Here is a 24,137-nt window from a genome sequence, read left to right as displayed (position 1 = left end):
CCGAGCTTAGTCGGTCTGTATGGAAGTATCTTGACCGTGTGTACAGACCTCAGTGCGTTCGGTCTGTACTCACGACCCTCCCGTACAGACCTCCTGCTCGGTTAATAAGAGCTAATTCTTGACTAAGTCCACTCATGGCTTTCGATTTAATTTTTTATTGCGTGACAGTGAAAACGCTCTATACTAGTCTATCCGGTAAGGTCTCAAACGATAAGGCAAATGTTATTTCTGACGAATGAGCTTGCGAAGAAGGCCGAAAGAACTATTTTGCCGGCACGGGACATAACGCGGCCTGTGCTCCAGGCCGGTGCATCATGGGTAGAGAGAAAGGGGTCATACGGGGGAGTGTAGCACGTGATAGTCATCTAGGCCTCTGAATCAACCCTGTTCAGAGCTCCGTTTAATTTTTTCATTTTAGTTTTTCAGGTACTGTTACTGCACTATCGACAGTCTTACCTTTGTAAAGCCTCCGTAGGAAAGGCCACCAATCGCTGGAGCATGAGCCATGGTCCAAAGTAGTGGACACCCAAGCCTAACTGGCGTGATATGTTTGTGTACGGCGATTTTTGTCCAAAGTTGCGGACATCCCAGCCTAACTGGCATGATATGTTTGTACATGGGGTTTTTTGGTCCAAAGTAGTGGACATCCCAGCCTAACTGGCACGATATGTTTGTACATGGGTTTTTTTTGGTCTAAAGTAGTGGACACCCCACCCTAACTGGTGTGATATGTTTGTGTACGGGGATTTTTGGTCCATAGTAGTGGACACCCCAACCTAACTGGCATAATATGTTTGTACATGGGGTTTTTTGGTCCAAAGTAGTGGACATCCCAGCCTAACTGGCACGATATGTTTGTATATGTTTTTCTTTTGGTCCAAAGTAGTGGACACCCCAGCCTAACTGGTGTGATATGTTTGTGTACGGCGATTTTTGTCCAAAGTTGTGGACACCCTAGCCTAACTGGCACGATATGTTTGTATATGGTTTTTTTTGGTCCAATGTAGTGGACATCCCAGCCTAACTGGCGTGATATGTTTGTGTACGGGGATTTTTGTCCAAAGTTGTGGACATCCCAGCCTAACTGGCATGATATATTTGTACATGTATTTTTCTGGTCCAAAGTAGTGGACACGCCAGCCTAACTGGCATGACATGTTTGTGTACGGGGATTTTTGTCTAACGTTGTGGACACCCTAGCCTAACTGGCATGATGTGTTTGTATATGGGTTTTTTTTGGTCCAAAGTAGTGGACACGCCGACCTAACTGGCATGACTTCATTGTGTACGGTGATTTTCGTCTAACGTTGTGGACACCCTAGCCTAACTGGCATGATGTGTTTGTATATGGGGATTGGTCCAAAGTTGTGGACACACCAGGCCATCTCCTAGTTGTATGTTGTATGCAAATTTCTTTGCTCTGTAACTTTAAACACGTTATATTTGTATACGCGGGAGTTTTTGGTCCAAAGTAATGGACACTCTAGCCTGAATAGCAGTCAGATGCAAAGCTCGTTTAGTCTGCGTTATGTTCGTGCACGTTCTACGTGTATATGTAATATGCTCGTCAAATACTTATTGTATTCACATCTTCTTTGAAGATGGATTTTTTCCAAGAATCCACAAGGACGGATTGCACAAGTGGTCGGCGATAAGAGTTTATACCCGTCAACGAACAGTTATTGAATGAGTTATGTAGATTCTTAATCATGTAGTTGCTGTAACGTAGTTTGGGTTGGTTCTTGCCAGGCCGTCTCCAAATATACTTATTTGCCTATATCAGCTGTGTGTTCACTCGTTGTGAAGTGGAGACAAAATAGACAAAATATTTATTCATTGCTTTCCACTCAGCTATATTCTATGATCCCTTTGGGGCACGTATTTTGAATGTTGTGGGCCCGCCCCTCTCTCCCCGCCCTCCTCGTTCCAGGGCCTTCTCCACTTTTCAAAAAAATCTTCGAGGAGAAGACCCTGGGGACGAGGTTGCCCCGCCCTCTCAATCTTTGCCTAAGATTGGGTATCTCACGTGACGGCAATTTCTGAGAAAGCAGGCTTTCTGCGAATCACAATCTCAGTTGGTCAAGGAACCATTTTGGCGTGATTATAGTGTTGGGGAATAATCCGACTCTTGTCACCGCGAGTTTTCACAGGCAATCTCTTCTGTTACTTCCAACAACAAAAGAAACTTCTAGTTCCTATTTCTGACCAGAGAAGGAACGTCTAAACGATGGCAAAGGCTTCATCTTTAGCCCAGAATTTGGTGAAGGAGTTGGAATGCGCGGTTTGCTTGGAGCAGTACAAGGAGCCTAAAGTTTTGCCATGTCTTCACTCGTATTGCAAAAAATGTCTAGAAGGTCTATTAACGAAACAAGGAGTGGTGTGGACGATAAATTGTCCATCTTGTCGGATTAGTGTGGAGGTTAGTCAGCGAAATGTTTGATTTGTGATCAGTATGCGTCCTTTCCCCCCCCCCCCCCCCCCCCTCACTACCTCACGGCGCGCCCTCTAACTTTATTCTTTGTTGATCGAATCGCTTCTAGTGAAAGCCCGGTCGAAATTGTCATTGTTATATTTTTGTTTTTTCCGTAGTTAACTTGATGTGGTCAGATATTTTAATGGCCACATCTGTAAACATTAACAGCTTGCACGGTTCTGTTGGAGAGGGGGGAGGTGCATCCTGACGTATACTGGAATCTTGAGCTGTAATTACAGATTTACACTGCACTAGAGGCGTGGATTACCCAAAAAGACAATTTCTTAGGCATTTCCAACCTCCCAAACTGAAAGTCTGGGAATTTACTTCCTCTAGCAGTCTTTGTAGTCTCATAAATCCTTGAAGACCCAATTCCTTCTGACAGACATGCCTCAAATAGACCTTTTCACGGTTTCTGATGCCATCTTGCTTGGGGAGCAAACATGGCAAAACTTACAGTAAATTGATGTATGGAGACAATGGTGAATCAAATGTCTAACAACTCATGGAAAATTCAAGTTCTGAAGTATCTGTGAATTAAAAAACTTAAGATACTAGGTAAAATAATTTACTGATCAAGTTTGAGGGAAAGAGCATCACTAGAAAAGCCAGAATTAAGGTTTTCATTTCCCCCTACATTTGTCTGCAAAACCGATTGGCAATTCGCAGGAAAATTTATAGATATTTGTATGTAAAAATCACAAATCAAACAGGTTGATTTGTTTTGCTTTTATTAAGCCACTCCAGACTCCAGCCTGAATGGATCATGAAACAAATGTTTGCTTTGAAAATCACCCCGTATTGCATTGCTAAGCTTACTCATTACGTCCTGTTTGCCTACAGTGAGGCATCATGATATTTGTGTATACAAATTATATATTTGATGTCCAGGGCATGCAAATTGGTATATGTCCGGCAAAAATAGACTTAAAAGGACATATGTCCTGCTTCGTAATAAAAGCATTTCCAGCACTGATGAGTACTGTTCGTAGGACATCAGCTGTGCATTGCAAATGTTATTGAAAGTACTGTTTTTTAGGTTTGTACTTAGAGTTTATTAGATGCAAAGTTTTCTTATGTTTCCCACAGATCCCTAAAGGAGAAGTTGATTCCCTGCCAGTCAATTTCTTTCTCAACAATTTGTTGTCCATGGTTTCTCTTCATGGAGATTCTGGGAGTGGTAATCTTGAGTGTGATAATTGTGACAGTGGTGACCCTCCTGTCAATAGATGTCCCACGTGTTGCCATTTCCTTTGCGAGTTTTGCACTGCTGGACATAAACGAGGACGCAGTACCAAAACTCATCGTCTGATGTCTCTTGAAGAAGCCAAAGAAGAGGGACCTGTAGCTGTCACACGTCCATCCTTGTGCAAAGAACACGATGGAGAGATCCTAAAGCTATTTTGTGAGACATGTGACGAGGCTATATGTAGAGACTGCACTATTGTGAAGCATCGTGAACACAAATACACTTTTGTTAAAGATGCTTTCTCAAAGGGCAAAGAGAGTGTGTTGAAAATTATGTCAGAAACGAAAGCAAAGGTATCAGTACTTAAGGAGGCATTAGACGGTGTTGCAGAAGTGAAAAGAAGTGTTCAATCCCATGCAGAACAAACTGTGCAGGAAGTCTTCAGCTGTTTTCAAGAACTTACAGCTTGCCTTAATACTCGCTGTAATGAGTTAATTTGTAGGGTAGAAGAACTTAAGAAGACTAAACTGAAGTCCCTGGAAATACAGCAAGGGGAACTGGAAACAGCGTTAGGAAGTGTGCAGAGCAGCATTGAATTCACAGAAAGAGCTCTGGAAAATGGAAGTGAAGTTGACATTTTGAACATGCGCAAACTAATGTCTTGCCGATTACAAGAACTGAATTCAGCCAAGTGGCAACTGGAACCGAGTGCCCATGATCGCTTTAAGTTTTGCCCTGATGACCAACTGAAACAAGCGTTGCCAAGCTTTGGTGATGTCACTGATGTGTTCACACACGCTGGTTCATCAACAGTAACAATGGGACATGGATCAGAGGGTGTGATGTACAATACACTAAATGGGCAGTTGATTGAATTCTTGATAACTGCCAAGGAGTTGAATGGAGGGACACGAACAGAAGGTGGTGATGTTTTTGAAGTCGAAATCTCCACCCAAGAAGGTGAACTAGTTTTTAATATTCCAGCTGTGGACTGTGGAAATGGCACATACAGTTTCTGTTTTACTCCAGTCCATGGAGTTATGGAGTACCAGTTGTCAGTGAAACTAAATGGTTGTCATGTGATGGGAAGTCCTTTTGCATGGGTTAATGAAATATGGAATCTTTACACACAGGTACATGATGACTACGGGTATTCACATGGCAGGTCCTCTTGCTACATTCAGTTGACTGAGGATAATATGAAAGCAACAGTTCAGCAAGACAGGATAACATATGATGTTTATGATTATCCTCAGGCTGGTTACTATAATTATTGTGTTGATGAAGTTGTTTTCCATTGTGACAGCAAGTGGACAGTTTTTGGATCTTGTTCTTTTGGTTCTGGTAAGCATTCATGGAAAGCCTGCATATCAGGTAATTTCACAGCTGGATTTGCTTTTGGGGTTGGTGGAATTCCACAAAACCAACATCCTCATGATTCCCACTGGACATGGAGTGCGATTAGCAACTGCATGAACAATGATGTAATTGAATTTTACCTGGACTGTGATAATAAGACATTAATGATGTACAATCAACGTACCAGACAGCCCCACACATTGAGGAGAATCCAAGGAGAAATGCATCCAATGTTTGAATTGTGCTGCATTGGAGATGAAGTTACCTTGCCTTGCCAGCCCAACTCTAGTCAAAAGGAAACATTTGGTGGACATCCATCTGAAGAACCATCATGGTACTAATATCAATACATGTTATAATCTAGTCATTACATTTATAACAATCAGTTGTTAGCTTGTTAGCTTTGGTATGTCCACTGAACATGCATTTCACTGAATCAATGCTCAGGCAGGTGAAAATGATGCATAAGATTTTTGTCCTGTGATAACTTACACTAGTTGGCACATACTAAGTTCAAATGTTTTGTTTCAGTTCAGAGTGCCATGTGGTTTTTCTTCTCAGTGTCAAAGGTTTATACCAATATAACATTTCTTGCACCAAATATCCCCACCCACTGTAGCTGAGGTTGTGCATGTTTTTGAGCAATTTTATATTGGACCCTGGCAGATAGACTCAGTGGGCCAGTCCTCTTAAACAAGAAGTTCTTGTACAATTGGAGCCTGGTCTGCATATAGGGACTAAGGCACCCCCCTCCCCCACTAAAAAAAAACTTGGAGTGAAGTGAGGCTAGTCTGGGAAGGAAGATCTCCCATGCCCAGTTTGGTTTTTAACTCCCATACTATACTATTCTTAATAGCCTAGGTCTGCATGGCCGCCATACTCACCAAAAGTTGTCATACCTCTAGCAGACAAACAACTGTTTCTTTTCTGCACCATCACTGATAAAGTATAATAACTAATACAATTTAATAATCATAGTTGTATAAATGTCTACCAGCAATCTTTTATGGAAAGCTGACAACACTCTCTAGGCTAACCTGTTATGGACTAGCGTCTAATCCAGCAAGTGTAACAATGCTCTTAGTAATTGCTTTATGCTGTCCCCCTGGGATGAGTTCTAACAGTGCGGGCTGTTTTGTGCAAATGCACCTTTTCAATTAGCCTTAGCCGTGTTATTTTCACTGACTGTAGAAGTCACCAAACAAACAGTCATACATGGCATCGTACAGTCACAGAGCTCTCCCTGCAAATGATCATGTTTTTAATGCTGTGCAGTAATAACTAACTTTGAACACTAAAAATAGCATCAATGTGTATGTTACAGAATGTACTATTTTGTCCCAATAAACTGGTCAACTACATTTCCCTCCTTTTTGGGGCGTTCGTTTCATATTCATTATTGGTGTTATACAAATTTGTAGGGTGTTAGAAATAGTTACAAGAGCGATGAATTTTATTCTTTGATACATTTATAAGGATAAATTTGGTTAGTTTCTTTAAGTTTAAAACATGAAAGATCATCCTAGTTATGTACACAACTTGCAGAGCTAGAAAAATACTTGGATTCCATCTTGCCCTTCGGACAAGCAGTTCTCAAATTTTGCATGCCCTGAGCGAGACTTAGTTTACTGTTTTTATTACTTACTTGGCAGATGACTTCCCTGGGCCTTGCCCAGTGGGCAAGTGAGAATGAAAAGTTACATGCCAGGCTGGAAAATCTACTTGTCCGGGACGACCAGATGGCACTTTTTTCGAGCCCTGAACTTGGGTGGTTGCAAAAATAAACCCTGAAGAAAATTCATTTAGGCTTGAAAGGGTTTTGAACTTGGGACCTCTGCGATACCTGTCCTGACCAGTGCTTTGGTCCAACCGTGCTATCAAGCCTGGTCATGTTATCCCACAGTTCAAATATATGATTTTATTATCACTTACATAGTTTCTTTAGGTGTTGGAGAAAGGTTATTGTAATATTATCTTTATGAACTCGATACAGATAGCTTTTAGGAGGGGCTACATTTGTATGAAAGGGTTAATTTTGGACCCAGTTTTCACCAGATCTCACTTTGTCTGATGCTGAAGAGTTTTGCCAATCTGTGGAAGATTGGAGGAAAAAATGGTGCCCCTCCTGTTGGCAAGGTTTTTGTCATTAGTGTATAAAGTAGCTCATTTATATATATTTTGGAAGTACAGTGTAGTCAATTAATGAACTGCAGTATTAATTTACAATTCTGTATAAAGCAGGTTTTGAATTTTAAGTACAGGTGAAACCATGGTATTGTTTAATTATACTGTACAAGGTCGTTCTTTCTTTTCTTTTAAGTCTCCATGAAACCATAGATTGAGGTTTTTTAAGTTGTACATGTGCATTGCTATGGGAATTAAATTCCATTCCGGTGTTGCTGCATTGTAATTTCAAGGGGTTATCTTTAGGACGTGTGTATACTCTGTAATTCCCAACTGTAATTTACATGTAGTTGTAAATTCAGTCAACCAAAATATTGTACATCAGATATTAGCACTAGGAAAACAAAATTAAAGTTTGTATCTGAAAGTTTGTCCCTCATTAAACAAAGATTTATGTTCTTTTAATATCAATATTGAAATAATCTACATGAAATAGATTCGTGGAGATCAAGAATGGTGTTAGTCAGTATTGCCTCAGAGGAATGATAGAACCCTTAGGGTGGCTCCATAGGGTAATCATTTATGGCAATGTGCATGATAGTATTAGGTTTTAAATGCTGTTTTTGCATTTGTTTTACACCCAGTCCTCTCAAACTTATTACATGTAATAAGCAATGATGAAATAGTGTTTTACTATCATCTCTGTTAAAATTTTGGGTTTTAGTCTTGATTTATAAATGCCCAAGCAAAATGAATACGTTTTTTACTTTTTTTGTATGGCTTCATTTGTGATTTTCTTGAATTTCGTTTGGTGAAATCTTCCAAAATTTTCACAGCACATCTCATCCTGCGGAATTTTAAACAGGAAAAAAGTAGAGTTTGTAAAGGCAGTTTTTTCGAATTTTGCAAATTTATGTCTTTTACTGCTGCGAAAAACTGGGCTTATAGATTTCCCTGAAAAACGAGCTCTGACTAAAGTAAAATATTCACTACCAACCCGCCAAAATTTTAGGGAATTTCACCAAAGGAAATGCAAGAAAATTCACTGTCAGTTTTGCTTTTTGTGCTCATGTTGATGTCATAAAATATCGAAAAAAACACTGATGTTTTCCTTCCAGTGCGCACAGATTACTTGAGCTTCCCACATGCCATCCTAAAACCATAGGGAGCCACCTAACAGCAAGAAATTACGTCACTAAGAGTAAATTAATTCAGATTAAAAAATTAATCAAGATTATATCAGAAATGTTACATGTAGATTTTGGGTTAATGCCTTTGTGGGGTAAACAAATTCGTATTCAACAAATTGTCAAGAGAAAACAAATTTTCTTTTCAGTTTCTACCAGCCCTTTCGAGGTGTCCATCTTCCAACATGTAAGCAGGTTTGTACATGTTGCTGCCGTCGTCATATTTTAAGGCAGGGTTTGGGGTTGTGTTGTGGGTACTTCCCAGTGATGTGTATCCCTCATCATATAAACAGCAGTATGGAATACTGCACTCTCTGATCATAGACCACACATCAGCGTGATGCCAATCCAAAATTGGATTTACCCTCATGTAGTGTGGCCAGTCTGGGTCTGTAGGAGAGAAAGTGCACAGTGCATCCGAAAAAGGGTCATGCCTTCTAGTTCCCAACATGACTGCTTTGATTGTAGGCATAGTTTCTTTCAAAGTCTTCAGAGCTGCTTTAATATCTCCCGTCATAGTTATGAGATTCAAATTGTACCTTTCAGTTGTTTCCAAGATAAACTCTTCTGCTTGTGGAAATGGCGAGTCATAGCGAATGTACAAAGCCTTCAGTTTTTGGGGTGGGGGCGACAGCTTATTAACCACAGCATGTAACATGTGCAACAGTACAGTGCAGTCCTTGCCGCCATTGAAACTGATACACAATTCGTCCAAGGAATACAGCTGTAGGGTTTGCTGTATAATGGCCCATGCTCCTTTAACACAGGCGCTCGTGTTTGACTCATCCTTGGGATCCAATAGGTGATAGACTTTTTCCATGTTCAGTACCTGCTCACAGTCCTCATTTGGAGGTTGACTGGGTAGACCTGTTAAAAAACAGAAAATAAAACATTTACATGTTGACCAAGTGATATGTGCATAACAGCTGTTGACTGGCTTGGGTACTCATTTGAAACTTTGACATAACCCTGCTATCTGAAAAACAGTTTAAGATGGTGGGAGTTTAAATAGCTGATTCTAAATGACTGAAAAAAGATATCCAAGGAAAAATTATTTGACTTTGAGAGAGCTGTGGATTTGAGATAACTCAGAGGACAAGATATTAAGGTTTAATTAAACACAACAATATACAGTGTTGGTATCAGTTCCCCCATCATCCCAGAATCCACCTTAGGAAGCCAAAGAGAAGGACATAACTACATGAGCAGTTAGTATTTCTGGGTGTTAAATCTCCTCTGATCTGTGATCAAGGGGCAGAGGAGAGAGATGGGAGGAGGGCATGATCCTGTGGCTACACCTTCCATCTTACTTCACCATCCCATCGGGAAAACCTTTATTTTGTGATAAATTATTTTTCCCTTGGGAAGGCAAACTCAGTAATACAAGACTTACAATTTGGTATTGATGCATCAGCGATACCTCCCACTGTCTTCACAATAAGGTCCTCAGGCAATCTTGCCAAAAGGTAGTGCCAGGCCTCCTCCAGGCCATTCACGCTATCAGACTCGACAGTCAACTTGACCTTGAATTCTTGATTGCAGACATTGGGGTACGATCCTAAATGTACGATCCCTTTAAATTTCTCATCAACCTCATCCAAACTAGAAGCTATAGCTGTTTCGTCTGCCGAGAGGAAAATCTTTCGCAGGAAAAACCGTTTCTTGGAGTGCGAAATTAATAGAAGGCTTTCTAAAACGCCAAACTCTTCTTCCAAGAACTGGGGGACACCAGGGAATATATACACGTTATGTGCATAAATAAGAGGAAAATTGCTCGGTTCCCCAGACGAATCTTTTCCATAAGACAGCTTGACTGAGGAAGGGACACGGGCCATTTTCAGATGGGACGAGTTGATTTGATGTTCTGAAAGTTCATACACACCCGAAATCAACCTCACTAACTCTTCGTTGAGGACTACATCTTCCTCAAACGCTTTTGCGATTCCCTGCATTGTAACATCGTCGTGAGTAGGGCCAATTCCACCGGTGGTGATCACGACGGAAAATCGAGAAGAGAATTTTTCACTTCACCGGCAATTTCATCCACATCGTCCGAAATGACCGACACTTTCCCCACCTTGACTCCTAAGGACTACAGCTTCTTCAGCAGAAAATAAAAATTCGTATCTTTTGTATGACCCTTTAAAATCTCGTCCCTAATAATGATGATTCCGGCTGTACATTTAGGGTCATTTTGCATCATTCCGTCCGAGATTTTGATTTTGATTTGACCCTCCAAAAACATATCACGTGACTATAACTTTGGCAACGAAGTCAAACAAAGATGGCCGACGTTTTGCAAAATTTGCTAGACGAGACAAACATTTGCGAGGATTCGCAGATATGATTTTGTCCAGAATTGCACGTGAAAAAGTAGATCAGTTCCGTTAGTAAGTTGTATTTTTTTCTCTTGTTATATAAGGGTAGAGAATATTGCGTTATGTTGTAGTCAGAATTGACTTCTGCAGGCTGTGACAGTGGGCGCGAATTCCAAATTTTTCCACTTATCAACGAGCTTTTCACTCGTAGCTTTCTTTTGTGAGATCGTGCTCATGTGAAATATAATTCCACTAAGCTGCACGCCGATGATGAACTCTTTAAGTTTATTGATTGATAATACTGGCTAAAAATTTGAAGCCTTGCTTATTTGTCTCCAGTGCAGCTTAATTTTTGGTGCTTTGCCTAGCTTTCGTGTTTGATTGATCGATTCTGCGAGATATATTTTTATTGCCGATTACACGTTTACAATTAGTTGTTTGCAGCAGTGCTTGCTGAATTTTTGAAAGTAAGAATTGCTTCAGGCCAGAATCAGATATTTTTTACAATTCTGTGGCTCTGAGATTTGAGCTTAAGCCTAACTCACTAATTCAAATCACAGTTGTCACTGTAGGTGTGGCCTCTGCAATGTGTTTCAGTTTGTTACAGTTGTAATAGTCTGGACATGAAAATCTTTAGCCAATACTCACTGTGTAACTATGAAGACCCATTTTACCCTCAGTACCCTACACAGAGGGTCGTATAGGGGTATTCTCATGATGTGTGATTAGCTAATTTTATTTTCTGTGAGACGTGAATTTGGGAAATTATTCTTCCTGATTTGTGACCTGACGGTTTTGCGTAACCCATGAAGAACTTGAATTATTAACCGACAATCGTGATTCTACCACTCTTCATTCTACGCGATTTTGAGACGGAAGTCCTCTGAATGGTTAGAGTCGTCTATCCAGAGTGATTTACAATGTAGGTATGTGATTTGCAATATGGAGCCTTGACTTAGCGTTTCATGATTTTGCTTTCTTCAAATCAAACACTCTTTCTAGTGTAAGAGCAGGCTATTAAAAAGTGTTAATCTTACTTGTTTATTTTTGTGATTTTGGGAAATGAAATTTTTATATCTATGATCCTCTATTTTTTCCATTCGTGAACCATGCCAGAGACCCCCTCTCCTGTACAGCCCTCTACACAGGAATTTTGGTATGCATGGCTCAGATAAAATTGTTTCCTATGTCAATTTTTATCTGTGCTTGGACTACCTATCTGCCTGGTCTGAGCATAGGTGAAAGTGGATACAGATACCAATCTCTAAAAATTGTGTCATAACACCAAATCCTTCATTCAGTGATTCACTAAGCATATTTCATTATTTGGCTGGATCCTGGCTTTGTTTTCTTTTTTTTTAGCCAAGGTCAGCTGGTCTACATACAGTATATAATTTGTTTCTCTTCCCAGTAGACCGGGACACCCACAATTTTCCCTCCATTCTGAGTAACATTTTTGATGCCGCAAGTTTTTTCGAAAACAGTGCTACTTGTTTCAAATTTACCATGTGCTTGGTTTGAAACAAACTCGTGGCATCAACAATGTTACTCTAAGCGTGGCAAAATCAGCGAAGACAGAAAAAGAGTTTGGCAAATATCTAGCCATCTTACTCACAGTCAACTCTTATATCTGGTAGATAGCATTATCTACCACAGGAATACAACTGTAGACTGATTGTTTTTTGCTGTGGCTTGTTTCTATGACCGTTAAAAACTATAACCTTGTCCAAATCTTAGAGATGGTTTTCCTGACTGTTAATTAATGCAAGACTACCCAGTAGGTATCTTGTATGTAGTTAAAGTAGGAAGGGAGCAGTGCATGACATTGTTAGAGATATCTCGTACAGGCATTTAATTGATCAAATGTTTGATTTTTCAGAAAACTTGTGAAGGCAAATAAGTACTTTTAACAAAGACGTAAGTGAAATATGGAGCTGGATGAGAGGCTAAGATGGATAGAGATCAGGGTGACGTCATCCCTCAAACCACGAGCAGAAGAACTCAAGCATATGTTTACTAATGAAAAGAGCAGGTAAGACTTCAATACATATATAGTGTATACATATAGAGTAAATGTATACACTATTGAAGAAAAAGGAACCATGGAACATACAGTGTAGGAAAACAACCACAGGACTATGATGCATAGAGCTGATAGGGCAGTTGATTGCTCAGTCATTCAGATCATTGCAATTGATTATGCAAAGCAGTACTTAGCATTCTACTACTAATTACTATTTGTAGGAGTATGATTTAATTGACTCTTTCAAGTGTAACCACTTAATGTAACAACAACTTGAGACTGCACTAAGCATCTTTAATGTCAGTGACAAAATTGGTACCAACCATCTGCTTCTTCCTCTCTACCTTGGCAAAGGTCACAAGGAACCCCTGCTTAAGGCCTGGGACTGCCCTAAGCTGCGTGAAATGAAAAACCGCTGACCAGCATTGACTCAAGGTTAACTTTGCCTAAATTGCATTTAGCCCCACTATACTAGGTACTAGTAATGTTTACATAAATGAATTACTGTACATGAATTTAGTTGTATAATTTGTTACAAGTCATATTTTATCGAGGACATATTGAACCTGCTCACATAAAGAAAGAAGATGAAAAGTAAAAACAAGCAATAAAAAAACCTAGTAGATGTTAGGTTCTCATGCATGAATCAGCAATGCAATAAGTTTTTGTGTAGTATGGGGATGTTGAAGTGAAGGGAGGGTATTTTCAGGGACCATAACCTGAGAGCATTGATTTCTTGGATGTAAAAGATGTCAACCAAAGGTTGGATAACTTGCTGTTATGTCTATAATGTCAAGTTGGAAACATCAAAATGGCATAAGGCCACTTTGGGCTGGAAACCTGCATAAAGACCCAATTTGTGTTTCCCATTCATGCTGTCAACCTTGTCTAAGGGACTGGCCATTTGTTAGAGGGGGTGGGTGGGCTGATGCATTTTAATTTTCCTATACATAATTTCCCGTGGGCCTGTTCTTGCCACTGCATAACATAATGTGGCCCCCCTTCGAGTCTGCACATGAAATAAGATGACCCGCCCTCAACCACAGAAACAGTTTTAATACAACTTAAATAAACTCACCGAACTATTTAAAGCAAATAGCGAGTAGCCCTCCTCCCAGATCTAGTAGTTGTCACTGTGATCTGAATATCATCCCCTTCCTCATCATCATCATCCTCTGAACTTGAGCCAATCTTGGTAAGGACATAGTCTGTTTGAACGCTTCCATCATCAGAGGATAAGTATTCCTCTTCATTTTCACTTCTGCAGAGTGGACCTCTCTCTTCTTGTGTAAAACCCTGTATCTGTTATTGAATTATGTGCCTTTGCACCTCCATTAGCTTTGCATGCTTGTTTGATGCAGTGAAAAGCCCATGATACTTCAAGTATTTATCGATAACTGCTATTGTCTGCTTACTAAGGGAGCCATCTTTAAACATCACATTCCAATCATACTCTTGGTATGTCTTGCTTGCCTCAGCTGACATTTTAGCCAGTCTTTCCTTCTTTCTTTTGTCCTTCGTAAGATCGAGTAATGTCAAATGCTCTAGATAGTCTTTCACGCATCCCTCAGCCACAACAAATTCTCTTGAGAATTTCGAGATACTGGTGGGATCAGGCAAGGAGCACTGCCCTGATAAGTATGCTGCTTTCAGCTGTACGCGTGGCATGTTATCATCGACAAGCCTGTTGTTTGCTGTGGTTTTAGACAAAGGAAGGTAATGATGTCCATCACTTTCGTTGTCAGGAAATGGCCTCGCAACATGTTTAATCTCCTGGCAGCATTGTTCTCTTTAGCTGCAGAAGTCGCAGAGTGTACCACTTTCACCATTTTCTTTACAGACTCTTTTTAAATATTCAAGGAACATCTCTCCAATGATACAGTGGCTATCCATAAATGAATATATCTTCTTAAAGTAGTGGTATCCAGGGACAGAATGTTTTGCAGCATCTGTTTTAGCATTTGCATACTTCATAAGATACAATTTGTTGAAAAAGAACTGACAGTTTGATTCTGTAGTTGTATAGCACTTCAAGTAGTCTTTAGCAGGACCAGGTTCATCGTCAACTATGACTGTCACCTCTCTAGCAACTTCCCAAGCATTCTTCCATACAAATTGCTTCTCTTTCTTTTACTTCCAAAGCAGATACAGTTGTAGTTTCTTTATTTCTTCATCTGTGAGGTCATCAAAGGGCTTGAAATACTCCCATTTTAATGCTATTCCATCCACTAGTTTATCACCTATTGATGCGTTTGTTCTCTCAGCCTTGCTTTGTGCAGAGTATCCTGGAACGTGGTGAATTCTATTAATGCGCTCAGATGATTGTATTCGTGCAATTTCAACATCCCTAAATTGCACTTCAATGTTGGTTACACCGACTCCGGAGCCTGCATCAGTGGTTTTGAAAATGTTACAGCAGAACTTGGGACATCTCAAATGGTCTAAATCATTGAGATATTGCTGACAATCACTTAAGATATCCTTGGTTACATCCAATAACTTTCCCTGTCGTGTATGCGCTAACATTTGTGTTTGAACGGATTCCGCCTTACTGAACGGAAACTGGAATGCACAAAAATACATGGCCCCTCAGAAATGGTTGCGCAATTTTATGCAGTCCCCCACTTTCAGTTGCACAAAGAGGTATGACCCCCACCCCATTTGCACCAGCCCACCCCTCTCTAATAAATGACTGGTCCCTAATAACTTAATTTTTACCCTGAAATCGAGGCACTTTCTCAAGCATCAAAGACCACGTCCTTGTAAGCGCATTAAGAATGTCGCATTGACCAATCATGGTACAGATCATTGTGAGTACGAAAGCGGAGGAACTTCCGACTTCCGGCTTCCGACTTTCGACTTCCGACTTCCGACCTCCTACTTCTGACTTCTGAGTTCTGACTTCTCACTTCCGACTTCTGAGTTCCGACTTCCGACTTCCGACTTCAAAATTTAAATGGTCAACCTTCGACATGCAACTTATTTCCCTGGAAATCGGGCCAGATTTTAATATTTGTATAGTTGTGTTTCGGTAAGTTGGTGTTAAGCTGCATTATACTTACTTCTTATGAAAATCTAATTTCACTGACAAAATAGGAACAGATGCTTTTGTTTTGCAAAACCATGTTGGCAATGTAACGGTATCGAGTCGAAGACGTTGCCAAACAAAGATCGCAATTAGCCGAAACTAACAAATTTTTTTGTGCCATTACATATAGACGCTTATATTATTTATACACAGTTTGGTCACATGTAGCCTGACAACCTTATTTTGTGTATTAGTGAGTGGAATCCTTAACATTTAGAATCGATTTCCTCTGGTCGTTTTGTGCCACTTTGCTAGCCCTTCATACTGCGTTATTGAATAAAACATTACTTTATCTTGTTGATTTTCTAAGAAGTTTCTGCATTCACTATAAACTCAGATGAAGAGACTTCAGTTCTAACTTTTTAACCCCTTGTTGAGTCTGATTCCAAACAACTAGAGCAGTGTATTTTTCCTTGAATGTTTATGAGGGTCAGATCATTATTTTTTATGGGTAGGGGAGCTGGACAATTTCGAAAAAAAATCCTGCACAGCAAAAACTGAAAAAAGTTGTGCGAGGGGAGTCACAGGGAAAAAAATTGAGCAAGTGTTTCTACTATCATTTTTTTGATTCTTTTATGTTAAAAAAATTTTGCACAAGCTATTGCCCACCGAAAAAAATTATGCAGGACTGAAATGTGAGAAAAAAATTTCATGCCCCAGAAAATTCCCAGCCCTTACCTTATGGGGCGCCGTTTGTAAATTTATTATTTAGACCAAATTTATGCCATTTTCCCCTTATTTATAAATAATTGGAAATGCTACAAAATTTGTTTATAAATAAGACTCAAGAACTTGTCCGTTGATATGTAAATAATTATTTTAGGTACCTTCTGATTTATAAATAATCTTTTACCATAGAGTTATTATATATAAATAATAAACTAAACAACTTCAATTATTTATAAATCAGGTCATCTCTAAAATAGTTTTTTACATATCATAAAGTTTGTAAATCCCATTATTTATAAATAAATTACTTCGCCGGGAGTGTAAATTCATTATTTAGAAATAATAAATTTCACCTCACCGAGTGTAAATTTATTATTTAGAAATAATGAACTTCACTGAGTGTGTAAATCCATTATTTAGAAATAATGAATTTCTCCTCGCCCAGTGTAAATTTATTATTTAGAAATAATGAACTTCACTGAGTGTGTAAATTCATTATTTAGAAATAATGAACTTCACCGAGTGCGTAAATTCATTATTTAGAAATAATGAATTTCACCTCGCCGAGTGTAAATTTATTATTTATAAATATGAACTTCATTGAGTGTGTAAATTCATTATTTAGAAATAATGAAGTTTCATCTCGCCGACTGTAAATTTATTATTTAGAAATAATGAATTAAACGTGTGTGTAAACTCGTTATTTAGAAACTCATTATTTAGAAATAATGAAGTTTCATCTCGCTGAGTGTAAATTTATTACTTAGAAATAATGAACTTCACTGAGTATGTGAATTCGTTATTTAGAAAGAATGAAAGTATGAATGGCTGACCCAGCGTCTCTTGCCCGATCGATTTCAGAGGCTGTTTCTCGCGTTATAAGACAGTTATTCAGGTAGGTATGTAGCCTGAAACTCAGCAGTGGCGGATCTAGGGGAGGTTCCCCCCCCCCCTTATTTTGGTTAATTGTGTTTAAGTGAGAATCACGCTTCAAATATCTATTACGTAGTTCTTATCCACTCAACAATTCGGCAGCTCACACTGCAACAGGAACAACGACAACGACAACGACAACAACTACTCAAAGGCCGAGGTAACAGGTAAATTTTAAGCCAAGAAATTGCTGCATGAAGAAAATGCAGAACTTTTAACATCGGGAAATCGAATAATGTATTTACATGCTTAGATAATTCTTTGTAGCCTGCGAACAGGCTCACGTTGGAGCACAAACGCGCTCGGCATAGCTGAGAGCGAGAAATCGACGGGCGAAGCCGCGAGAGGAGAAAGTCACTTCTTGGCGCCTCTTTCCCACCGATCGCTATTCCTTTTCGTCACTCGCGCGTTTGATTCAAACGTGAGTTTGCTCGCAGGTTAAATTCTTTGTGACCTTTGTGACCTTTGGACGGATAGCTGTGTGACACACTTTGTTTGGCTTGATCAAGTCACGGCTGGGCATGTCTATTCCAGGCAAGTCCAAAGATCGTACACGTGGAAAGCTAAATTCATTTACGTTTAAACCATTATTGAATTTCAATAGAAATCAGACCTTTCACATAACACGCCAAGCGATTTTTATTTTCTTCATGCAGCAGTTTCTTTTCTTAAAATTTACCTGTTACCTCGGCCTTTGAGGTTGTTAGTTGTTCCTGTTGCAGTGTGAGCTGCCGAATTGCTGAGTGAATAAGAACTCCATAATAGATAGCTGAGGCGGGGAATGGGGGGCGGGGGGGAGAGCGGGCTCCCCGAGCCCCTCCCCCAGATCCGCCAGTGCTGAATTTCAGGCTACATACCGCCGCCGTTACCTACTTGAGCAAGGGTAGCATTGACTGTCTCACTTATAGCGCGAGAAACAGCCTCCGAAATCGATCGGGCAAGAGACGCTGGGTCTGCCATTCATACTTTCATTATTTCTAAATAATGAATTTACAAACTCAGTGAAGTTCATTATTTCTAAATAATTAATTTCTAAATAATGAATTTACACACATGGTTAAATTCATTATTTCTAAATAATAAATTTACAGCCGGCGAAATGAAACTTTATTATTTCTAAATAATGAATTTACACACTCAATGAAGTTCGTTATTTATAAATAATAAATTAACACTTGGCGAGGAGAAATTCATTATTTCTAAATAATGGATTTACACACTCAGTGAAGTTCATTATTTCTAAATAATAAATTTACACTCGGCGAGGTGAAATTTATTATTTCTAAATAATGGATTTACACTCCCAGCGAAGTAATTTATTTATAAATAATGGGATTAACAAACTTTATGATATGTAAATAACTATTTTAGAGATGACTAATTGAAGTTGTTTAATTTATTATTTATATATAATAAATCTATGGTAAAAGATTATTTATAAATCAGGACGTACCTAAAATAATTATATACATATCAACGAACAAGTTCTTGTGTCTTATTTATAAACAAATTTTGTGGCATTTCCAATTATTTATAAATAAGGGGAAAATGGCATAAATTCGGTCTAAATAATAAATTTACAAACGGCGCCCCATATTACCTCCCCCTTGAAAGAAAAGAAGGGTATAAGGGTCCATCGGCTTACAATGTAAATAATAACATATCTTTTTGTGCGATTTGTTTCTCATTGGGTGGCATTGAAGAACAATTGAATTTTGACAGATATGTTTGCAAAGTAAATTAACTTAGTGAATAGTCTCACCGCGTGACCGAGCTCTTTTAAACAACAGAAATGTGAATTCTTAACTGTGTGTTGCGTGACATTACCCCAGAAATAGTGTTCGGGTGGAGAGAAACTCCCTTTTGAAAGAGACGGGGATGCTCATCATCTCGCTCAGGGGCATATATTTCAGATATTGGTGTTCACTTCAGCTGGAGTTGTTTGACCCCAAATACGAACTAACTTAACACTAACTTACCGAGACATAATAATACAAATATTGAAATCTGGCCCAAAACCTGACGTCTGATTTGGCTAAGAATATAACACAAGCAGCAGTGATAAACATTGTATTCAAACTCATTCTTAATCAAGCTACGATGTCTAAGAACAAGAGTTTATATGATTCTGATTTGATTAAGTTTGACTCGATTTCCAGAGAAATAAGTTGCACGTCAAAAATCAATGCTTAAAATTTTGAAATTCGAAGTCAGAAGTTAGAAGTCGGAAGTCAGAAGTTGGAAGTCAGAAGTCCCTCCTTGGCTTTTGTATGTGAGACTATACTAAGCCAACAGTTTTCATGTGAGTAACATTAGTTAGTTGGTCACTGGCAACAGCAGAGCTAAGATCAAATATAGAAGAAGTAGTCTTGTCGGAGCTAACCTTCCCCTAAAAAGATGTCATTTCAATCTGTTCCGAGACAACAACTCCTTATAAGATGTACCACTTCGTGTGACTCCCAGAACTAACCTTAATTTCTAGTGTGTCGTGTCGCTTTCTACATTCAGGCAATTGACGATATGGAATGTTTAACCCAGTAACAACAACAACAACAATAATAATAAACTTTATTGTCAGTCCTGTCCCCTCCCAACATAACGTAAGGATGTCGAGAGCTGATAAGTTGTCAATGAGCTAATGTAGAACTTAGCAGTGACTGGAAGCAAAAACTTCGCGTGGCTGCGTGGTATTGTCATTTCCTCTGTTTTTTCCTCTGTTTTTTATGGGAGGCACGGTGGCCTCATGGTTAGTGCGCACGTCTCCGGATCGAGCGGTCCGGGTTCGAGTCCTGGCCGGTGACATTGTGTTGTGTTCTTGGGCAAGACACTTTACTCTCATAGTGCCTCTCTCCACCCAGGTGTATAAATGGGTACCGGCGAACTTAATGCTGGGGGTAACCCTGCGATGGACTAGCATCCCATCCAGGGGGGAGTAGAAATACTCCTAGTTGCTTCATGCTACAGAAACCGGGATAAGCTCCAGCCTGATGGGCCAATTGGCTCGCATGCAGACTTTACCTACCTGTTTTTTTTACCGAAGAGCTTGACTCCTTGATCATCCTGCAGTGTGACTGTTTATAAGCCAGAGATAGGCGCCTCCTGACCGAAGAACGTCATTCCTCACGCATTCTTCGAGCATTCCCCAGTGTGTCTATACATGTCGGTCTGAGCTTGAGACAGGAGCCTTCTGCCTGAGAACTTTCAGGTACTTTCTACTATAGTGCGTTAACTTCGTCAATAACGAGGAACCCGTGAATCATACTAAAGGTTTGGTAGGACTTCGTCTCAAGAGTCTACGCATTTTTTGCTCAGTTTACAACTTTTCTGAGTCGTTTTGCCATACTTTTCCACTATGATGAAGCCTCGCCCTTCCTCACAACCAGAAACAGGACTGACAGACACCAGTGACGAGTTGGAATGTGCATGAACATTGAATCTGTCACATGACAAGGAAATGTTTCTTTGAAGCTTTGGAGAGGAGGAGTGAGGAAATAAGGGCTGAGAGTAGCAGACTCTTTTCTTCAGTTTTGCAAGATAACTTGTATTTCTGTTCAGAAAGGAACACTAAAATGATGGTGAAAGCTTTATCTGTTGCAGATAGCTGGGTGAAAGAGTTGGAATGCGCGATTTGCTTGTGGCAGTGCAAAGAGCGGAACATTTTTCCATGTCTTCACTCATACTGCAAAGCTCGTCTAGAAGGACTGCTGTCCAGGGAAGGATTTTTGTGGAGAGTGGATTGTCCATCTTGTGGCAGTGGTGTCGAGGTGAGTTAGGTGAAGTGCATTGCTGAATTTGTGACATTTTAAAGTGTGTTTGATTTCCTCCTGGGATTTTCTCCACACATGCACCCCCCACCGCTAAGTATGAGACTAAATCGATTCAAAAGAAGTGAACTGCTGGAAATTGTGATTTTGATTTCAATCAGTTTATCTGTAGCAAACTTAGATGATAAGTTTTTTTCTTATCGATTTGCATTGAAGTTTTTGTTTTGTGTGACTCATGGTATGGTGCCTTGTTTGTGGGGCAATCATCGTTGGCGGAAATTTGTCAAAAGTCGAACATCGAATGCATGTATTTATATTATATTTATTTATTTAACTTTATTTATACAGGGGTAAAACATCAGGACTTAAAGTAAATACTAAAATTGCATTGTTAAGTTACTAATCTGCTACTAATTAAATCTAATAACAACTAAAAAATAAAAACAATAATGAAGTGCCTGCTTTCCATGAATACGTTGTGATTAATTAACTTATTCATTATCAAAAAGGAAACCCCTGCAGCCTGATTTAAAACTAGCAAGAGTTTGTGCTTGCCGCAGATTGGTAGGTAAGCTCTTCCACAGCACTGCACCACTACAGCTGAAACTGTTTTTTAGAAAACTGGTGTGGGGGAGTGGAACAGCTATTGTAGTTTGCCCTCACAATTCCTATGAGAATAGGTAGATATTGCACTCTGATCAGTAAACATTGATTTCAGATAATCAGGGGTGAGACCATTAAGAAATTTATAGACCATAGTGGCTGTGTTTAATTCTAGTTGAAGATTGAGTTTTTGCCAGCCAAGTCTGACAAAGAGATCATCGCATTGGCATCAGATGAAGAAGAGGTCAAAATACGTGCAGCGTGATTCTGTAGTTTTTGTAGTTTAATGGAACAAGATTTATTGCAATTTCCCCATATGACACTACAGTAATTGAAATGAGGTTGAACTAAAGCATTATAGATGCATAGGAGCATTTCAAAAGGAACAAAAGACCTGCTTTTCTTCAAGATGCCAATGCAGGAGGCAATTATTTTGGAAATATGTTCGATATGTACATTCCAAGTTAAGTTAATCCTGAGATTACACTGACCTAATTATTTCAAGACAAATAATAGAAAGTATCTAAAAATGCATCTGTTTAGATGAAAGTGGTACTTACTAGTATAAATTGCTGGAGCGTAGGCCATTTTGTGGTGAACTGAAAACCCGAGTCTGACTTCAGTGTGGGCAAATGAATTCCCTCCCAAAAAACCTGCTAACGTTGTTTGGAATACATGTATAACTGCACACTGAAAAGCGTCTCCAATGTTGCGTTGCGTGGAATGATAAAAACACGAAAAAAAGGAGAAAAAATGTCTGTGCGTTTACTTCGGTTCACGAAAGTGATTGATTAGTTCTAGAAAAATGCAAAAAATAACTACAAAATAAGTGAAAATAAAGTACAAATAAAGTGAAAAATAATAAAGCCATAGCGTTCATGGTTTGAGTGTCCGCACTGACCAGAAGTTCCCTTTATACAAGAAGTTTCAGGTGTTAATACACCTTTCTGTTTTTAGATACAGATTAGCTAAAATTGGCTAAGTTGCAGGCCAGAAATGTTTCCAGGGCTTTCAAGATAAAGGCCCCAGATTTCAATTTATAAAATCTCCTTATCTGCAAGTTGGGAGAATTTGCTTCATGAGATAGATTTTCTCTATGGTATTGATGACTTCTTTTAGGGATTGGAAGTCATACATGATATATCTCTTATTTGGGCTCCTGAGGATGTTGCATTTCTAATTCTCACCACTTAAATGTACATTACATTTAAAACTAAATGAATGGTAGTCAGAAAATTGAACTGATACAATCACTTTTATCAGAAGCATGGCTCTTGGCTGCCAATGCACCATTGCTGATCATTCATTGTTAAAAATGTCTATGGTACCTCTTAGTGTTAGAGATGATCTTGACATGGAGCTCAACTTAGTTTTTTTTTCTTAATTCAAAAATCATCCCCTTAACTTTAATATGGCAATCCCGCCCCCCCCCCCCCCCCACATGGAATTTAAAATACACGACATATCTCTTATTTGAGACAAATATGGACAATTTCCTTTTTGTGATTAGTTTGTTAATTCTCATGACCTACATGCCCAAGATATTAATCCTGTTTCAAGCAAACTTTAGACACTTTAGCCCTCCAGCTCCTGCCAGTGTCTTGGACAGTGGACACCGGGCTGAACATGTCGCTCAATGTCTTGGACAGTGGACACTGGGCTGAACATCTCGGTCAGTGGCTTTGACAGTGGATACTGGGCTGAACATGTCAGTCAGTGTCTTGGACAGTGAACACGCAGGGGTGAACATCTTGGTCAGTGTCTTAGACAGTGAACACTTGGCTGAACATATCATTCAGTGGACACTGGACACTGGGTTGAACTTCCAAGGCTCAAGCCCCAGCCAGGTGACTCTGTGGTGTTCTTTAGTATTTGTATTGTCTTGCCTCACCGGCCACGTCAGTGAAGTAAAGAAAAAATAAATTAAATTTGAAAGTAATTATGATGGAGTGTTATGGAAACCTGACAGGTGGTCAGGGGCATAGTAGCAAAATAATTATTACTCCTAGCCACTTTATCATGTGGAAGGTAGTTGGTTGGTTTGTAATGGTGTTGGTCCAGAAAATATCCATACTCCTCCCATGGAGGGTTTTTTTGTTTGAACCCCCCTCCCTCTGGAAATTCCAGTTTGGTTTTATACTTTCTTTAAAAAAAAGTTTGGCTTTTGAGATCCCCCTCCCCCTTGGAATTTCCAAAAATCCTCCTTGGGGTGGGCATCGATATTTCCTGGAACCACACACACATCATCTTATTTTAGTAAGATACACAAAGTTTTTTACACAGACTTAAAAAGTGAGAAAAGAGTAGTTCATTTGTTCACGTTAGATGTAGACAAAGGAGATTCCCACTCCTGCTTGTATGATTTACTAGCCAACAACTATTCTACAAAATCAATGTTTGACAACTT

At 39.3% G+C, this 24,137-nt stretch overlaps 2 protein-coding genes and 1 long non-coding RNA gene across 4 annotated transcripts; 2 read left to right on the top strand and 1 right to left on the bottom strand.

The window, feature by feature from the left end:
- The first annotated feature begins 2,019 nt into the window (after positions 1 to 2,019).
- On the top strand, positions 2,020 to 7,593 carry LOC110064360 (E3 ubiquitin-protein ligase TRIM45-like). The gene is made up of 2 exons (XM_020771410.2): positions 2,020 to 2,419; positions 3,563 to 7,593. The coding sequence occupies exons 1-2, from the start codon at positions 2,228 to 2,230 to the stop codon at positions 5,360 to 5,362; spliced, it is 1,992 nt and encodes a 663-aa protein (XP_020627069.2). The 5' UTR covers positions 2,020 to 2,227; the 3' UTR covers positions 5,363 to 7,593.
- LOC110064369 (bifunctional FAD diphosphatase/FAD synthase-like) lies at positions 7,585 to 10,284 on the bottom strand. The gene is made up of 2 exons (XM_020771418.2): positions 9,726 to 10,284; positions 7,585 to 9,199 (listed from the first exon to the last, which is right to left on the bottom strand). Exons 1-2 carry the CDS (start codon positions 10,282 to 10,284, stop codon positions 8,478 to 8,480), a joined length of 1,281 nt encoding a protein of 426 aa, XP_020627077.2. The 3' UTR covers positions 7,585 to 8,477.
- Positions 10,285 to 10,562: 278 nt separating this feature from the next.
- LOC149108712 (uncharacterized) lies at positions 10,563 to 23,669 on the top strand. Of its 2 annotated transcripts, XR_016208531.1 has the most exons (3): positions 10,563 to 10,722; positions 12,530 to 12,682; positions 20,961 to 23,669. It is a non-coding gene; the product is annotated as an uncharacterized LOC149108712 (long non-coding RNA). The 2 variants fall into 2 exon arrangements; XR_016208530.1 differs by lacking the exon at positions 20,961 to 23,669 and having other exon boundaries at positions 12,530 to 13,294.
- The last annotated feature ends 468 nt before the right edge of the window (positions 23,670 to 24,137 follow it).

This window comes from Orbicella faveolata, unplaced genomic scaffold, assembly GCF_042242905.1.
Source record: "Orbicella faveolata isolate gen_17 unplaced genomic scaffold, um_ofav_v1 contig_25, whole genome shotgun sequence".
NCBI lineage: Eukaryota > Metazoa > Cnidaria > Anthozoa > Scleractinia > Merulinidae > Orbicella > Orbicella faveolata.
This window is presented reverse-complemented; position numbering and strand designations above follow the sequence as displayed.

Coding starts and splice junctions, on each gene's coding strand:
- LOC110064369 (XM_020771418.2), bottom strand. CDS start 10,284: ATGCAGGGAATCGCAAAAGCGTTTGAGGAAGATGTAGTCCTCAACGAA. Junction 9,200..9,725: donor TGATGCATCAATACCAAATT/GTAAGTCTTGTA, acceptor GTTTTTTAACAG/GTCTACCCAGTCAACCTCCA.
- LOC110064360 (XM_020771410.2), top strand. CDS start 2,228: ATGGCAAAGGCTTCATCTTTAGCCCAGAATTTGGTGAAGGAGTTGGAA. Junction 2,420..3,562: donor CTTGTCGGATTAGTGTGGAG/GTTAGTCAGCGA, acceptor TGTTTCCCACAG/ATCCCTAAAGGAGAAGTTGA.